The 5,170-nt window shown below is 48.2% G+C and overlaps 1 protein-coding gene across 1 annotated transcript in view; it reads right to left on the bottom strand.

Annotated features, from left to right (window-relative positions):
• The window catches only part of pkhd1l1 (polycystic kidney and hepatic disease 1 (autosomal recessive)-like 1), a 68,604-nt gene that overhangs the window by 17,699 nt on the left and 45,735 nt on the right, over positions 1–5,170 (bottom strand). Inside the window, exons 40-46 of the mRNA XM_015384431.1 lie at positions 4,568–4,697; positions 3,919–4,160; positions 3,657–3,793; positions 2,536–3,565; positions 797–988; positions 551–702; positions 319–478 (exon numbers count right to left, since the gene is read on the bottom strand). Coding sequence (XP_015239917.1) covers positions 319–478; positions 551–702; positions 797–988; positions 2,536–3,565; positions 3,657–3,793; positions 3,919–4,160; positions 4,568–4,697 — 2,043 coding nt within the window. The remainder of the gene's footprint in view (positions 1–318; positions 479–550; positions 703–796; positions 989–2,535; positions 3,566–3,656; positions 3,794–3,918; positions 4,161–4,567; positions 4,698–5,170) is intronic.

Here is a 5,170-nt window from a genome sequence, read left to right as displayed (position 1 = left end):
AGATGACATGATGTGAATTGGAGCTATAGAAATAAACTGAATAGAATTGAATTAAATGATTGACAGGTTTTAATGCTCTACAACCACTAGGGGGCAGAAATGCAGCAAGTATTGCACACAGTTCTGAATGGATTAAATATAACAGCTTACATCACGTTCTCTATGTGACATCAGCAGGAAGAGGTGCTGATGATCCCGCCTCTAAAGAGTTATCAGCCAATCAGAATCATTTTAGATAACCTGTCCGGACCTTTAATCTGAAAACAATCCAGGCTATGTGGTCTTTAAAGATAAGCTGAAGCTGAAGGTAAAGCTAACCGAGGTAGAAGAGGTCATTGGTGGTCTTGTTGAAGAACCAGTCTCCGTTGTTGTTGTCGCTGAAGCTCAGCGGCGTCGACGAGCCGTTCCTGTCATCGATGATGCGGAAGCTGTCAGGACTCTGGGTGAAGTTGTGCCTGATGATGACGAACTGATCCGACTGCAACGTGAGGGGAAATCAAAGCGTCAGAAGGAGCGGGTCGGACCGTCGCCTCCTCCCATCGATTCTCACCTTGAAGCCGTAGAACTTGGCATCGTAGGTGATGTTGGTGATCTGGTCGGCGTTGTTGAAGAACCAGTTGTACGTCTGTCCAGACGGCAGCAGGGCCATCCAGCCAAACTTATGGGTCATCCTCTTCTTCAGGAAGGGAACCACACTGGTGCCTGAAATAAACACAGTGCATGGTGTTGATCTGCTGCAGTTACTGCTCAGCACCAGCAGATGGCGGTAAAGGCTTATAAAGGCAGGTCATGGTACCGTGAGAGTTGGTCAGGATGACATCTTTGGCCTTCAGAGAGGTCGGAGTGGGGTTGTTGAAAGCCAGACGATGGAAGCTGACGGTGTGATCGCAGACGGCTCCTGGAAAACCGACGCTCCACTCGGCACTCAGGGAACAGTGGGCCGGGTCCAGCAAGCTGCTCATCGGCACCACTTTATGGTTCATATTACCTGCAAACAATCATGGAGCTTAAAACATCCACTGCTGTTCTAGATAATCACCAACTCTGCAGCCGTGGGACATCTGGAGAACATTTGCTTCATTCTAAGACTCTTTAATCTTCAAACGTGGTTCCGATCAACAGTTCTCCAGGTTTTTGGAACATTTTAAAGCTTTTCTTTTCCCTCTAACAAACAAGGAGGTTTTTTTCAGCCCTTCTAGATTAATAGATATGGAGTCAGAAAGGGGTCAAAATCTTGTCAGGATTCCTGTCTGTGTGTTTTTATGTTTCTGTATTTGTCTCCCTTCCTCCACCAGGAGGCGCCTGGTTCTGGTCCGCCTCCACACACACCTGCAGAGGGTTACCTCGTTAACGGAGTGCTCTTAAGCTGCTGACTGCCACTAGCTCGACGCCAGTGTTTGCTAGTTTTGGGTACTCTAGCCAAGCTGAGTTTTTCTGAGTCAAACTGAGTTTTTGTCAACCTGAGTCTTAACCTTGTTATTTTGTCTTTGCCTCTCGGCAGGAAGTCATCCTGCAAACTGGATTTGTCGGACCTTCTCTCCTTGGAAGGATCATCTGAGCTTCAAACTGAGCTGAGGATTCAAACTGGAGGTTTGGATCCACTTCCCTCCAAGAGATCGTTTGAGTTTCACACTGAGCAAGGGATTAATCTGCACCACAGTCAGTTCAAGTACCGCAGGAAATCTAAGTGGCAGTCAGTTTCTCCGTTCACCTACAAACAATTGCATTCTGGGTAAACCCTGTCCGTCCTCCATCGAAAGAGACAAACACTGGAACACCCCCACACCGACTGGAGTCAAAGAGTCACCCACTTTCCTGGAAACGTGAGTCAGCATTCTATTTCTCCTCTTCAAGTTCGAGAATCAAATTTCCCACTGAGCCTGAACTAACCGCAGCGTCTTCCCCTCACCTTTCAGGTCCGGTTGAGCAGTGTTCAGAGCAACACTGGATTCTTCACAATCTCCTAAATAAACCTGTTAAACTTTTTCCCTGGTCTCTCTGTGTTGGTTTACTGCTTTTGGGTCATCATAGTTAAAATCATGACAAATCTTTGTAAACCTATAAATCCTATTTAAAACAAAAAGTTTTACCTTATGATCTGAGAAACTAAAAGAGCAAACAGAAAATAATAACAATATAATTTAAATCATAAAATCGAAAGCTGGAATAAAGAAATAAAAAAAGAAAAAGTGTAATTAAAATACTAAACTGAATTTAGATTCATATCTTAATATTTTATGTTTGTTTATTTAGTTTTTCAAATTATAAGGAAAAATATGGTATTAAACATAGACTTCTATTTTTTTCTGTTTGAATTTTTTCAGTTTCAATTAAGATTTATAAGTTAACAAACATTTTGACCCTTTTCTGACTCCATAAATGGACAATTATTGAAGAACTATAGAACAACTAAACTAGAATCAAACATCTTAGATTTAGACTCATAAAGCTGTTGCATAATTTTTATTTATTCTCTCCAACATTTTAGGACCTCCAACCACTGATGAAGACCATTTCTGGGTCTGAGTTGTTTACCTGTGAGGGAGCCGTCAGCATCCACCAGCTGGACTTCGTGCTCCCACCTGAATCCGGCCTTGTTGGGGGAGCTCCAGTACTGGATGCCGCTGAACCTGACGGCCCAGCCGCCGCAGCGGTCTGTACACGTCCCCACGATGGACGTCACTCCGATGGCCGAGCAGTTGCTCCGGTCAAAGTTGATGAATCGAGTGTTGAGGACACTCAAGCCGTCGTCGAAAGGCGTGATGACGCCCCGGTGCGTGCAGTACTCAGGCCCCAGTCCCAGCTCGTCCACGTGGGCCACGATGGTGCTGTTGGACACGGTGGCCCCCCCATCCTCCCCGAAGCCGCTCACTGCCCAGCGGTAGATGCGCTTGGCTTCAATGCCGGCCTTCTCGTTGTTGACCATGACGAAGCGGTTGAACTGCACTGCGCCCACGTTGACCCACTCGGCGCCTTTCTCACAGTTCCAGGTGGTGAGGGAGTGGAAGACGGCGGGCTCTGGAGTCTTGGAAGTGCAGCCTCCATCCTTCATGGGGTAGAATTCTTGGAAGATCCAGAGTCCGAACCAGCCCTGGGAGTGCACCGTGTTGTTGGAGAACTCGCCCAGAGGAACCCTCTTCTGGCAGATGTTTGGGTCGTAGGACGGGCCGTCGGGGTGGTCGTGCATGCGGTACCAGAACCCAAAGTGGGTCCCTCCTGCTGCGGCGTTGTGTCGGATGATGTTGTTGGGATTGGTGACCCAGTAGGCAGCAGGGGTGACGTCATCATTCAGGAGGCTGGTGCTCTGCTTGACGAACACAGCCAGGTTGTACTGCAGGATGTTCTCTGTCTCGATGCCGTCCTCGATGAAGAACGCTCCGCCCATGATGTCGTAGATGACGTTGTGCTCCACCAGCAGCCGGTGGGTGTCGTGGATGGTTACGGCCCTGTTGAAGGTCTGATGGATGGCGCAGCCTCGGACATACGACTTGTAGTTGATGTCTCCCATCAGATGCCAGTGGATGGGATACCGGCCGAGCCTGAAGGCCTGACCGGCGTGGAAGATCTGACCGAGCACAGAGGAGTCGAAGCTCAACAACATAAACATGCGTTTGTAGTATGGGCCAGAAAATCGGGAAAGCTTTCAGGCATCTTACCTCCACGTATTCCAGTCTTCCCATGGCGAGGTTCTCCCCCGGCCTGGGAGCGTGGAACATGATGCAACCACCAAACTGATCGCTGCCCATTTCCTCTCCGAAGCGGCCTTGGAAACACGTCTGAGTGGCAAATTCACCTGCGGCCCCCAGAAAGGATGAGAGTGACTCAGAAAGCACAGCAAGATGGCAGACTCCAGAAAACAACTCCGGATGAAACCAGGAAACAACAGTAGCGTTCTGCTTCATCCAGCCGGTCCCTCACCTGTGTCGAAGCCGTCAGGACAGGCTTCGATCTCGTCACTCCACTCTAGGTTCTGGGAGCCTCGGACCACGATGTTCCTGGTGAGGAGTCCCACCTCGGCTCTGCCCTCAAACGTGGTGCCGTCGGGCAGCGTGACCGATACTCCCAGGTGGGTGAATGTCAGCGGCTCGGTCAGTGTGAGAGTTTTTCCGTTGGCTGACACCGAGGCGATCGTTCTGACTTCGTTCTCTCTCTGGCTGTGCCTGAAAACACAAATATTCAAAAGAGCTCAACTCAAAAAGCAATTCCTCTGTCAGGTCTAGGCGTTTCACCTAAAAACAGACGTGGAGAACCAAAAGCTGTTTAAGGAGAAGACTTTGACTAGGCCATTATAGCAGGGTGACCTTTTTTAGCCGTTCTGTTTGAGTTCAAAGTTCTGTGGATGACCAGCTTTCCACTGTTTGACAGATGGACACATTTGAATCTAGAGCAGGGTTTCTTAACCCGGGTCTTCAGGGACAAGAAGAGAGGGACAAAACCTAGAACAGATAATGGATGTCTATTCTATTAACATTTATCTATCTGGAGAATAGGGCTGTTCTATGTGTTGTCTTCTTTTGCCTGTCTTTGCCTAGAGCCCAAAATTTCCGAAATCCACCCCTCCCTGTACCTGTGGCCGGTGGAGGCGATCACGATCTCATCTCCAGGTTTCCATGTCACTGCCTTCATCAGAGTCAGCGTGATGGCGCCACTTGTAGCGGTCTGGGCTAAATGTGTCCATGGGACGGGAACAGGAACACCTGGAGAAACAGGACGTCAACAATGAATCATTTTTAAAAGGTGAGTTCCTCATAATGTGGATGCTAGAGGGTTGGAGACTCTGATTACTGGGTCTATGTAACAGGAGCTGGAAGAACAAGAAACGCTCTGGGTTTCTGGGACATTTAGGTCACGTCAGTATCAGCTGTCTGTCGCCTGAAGACTGATCCCACTGAGGGGACGGAGCCGTCTTCTCTACATTTAAGTCATTCATTTCCACATTTTAACATTTTTAAAAGAGCTCAGAACTGGAACCTGGTTCTGCTCTCAACCTGACCCGTCATCAGACATGGACCTGGATCTGTCCAGATGAGATGGACGATGATGATAAAGCTTCTAGTTAGAGTGGCTCAGGTTATCCTGAGCTATCTCTATAGTTCTGCTGCTATAGGCTTAGACTGCTGGAGGACATAGGGACCCCTTTTTCATCCTTCTTTCATTTTATCTTCATGAT

Source organism: Cyprinodon variegatus, unplaced genomic scaffold, assembly GCF_000732505.1.
Source record: "Cyprinodon variegatus isolate N-32 unplaced genomic scaffold, C_variegatus-1.0 Scaffold312, whole genome shotgun sequence".
Classification (NCBI taxonomy): domain Eukaryota; kingdom Metazoa; phylum Chordata; class Actinopteri; order Cyprinodontiformes; family Cyprinodontidae; genus Cyprinodon; species Cyprinodon variegatus.
The sequence above is the reverse complement of the archived record's forward strand: the minus strand, read 5'-3'. Positions and strand labels throughout refer to the sequence as shown.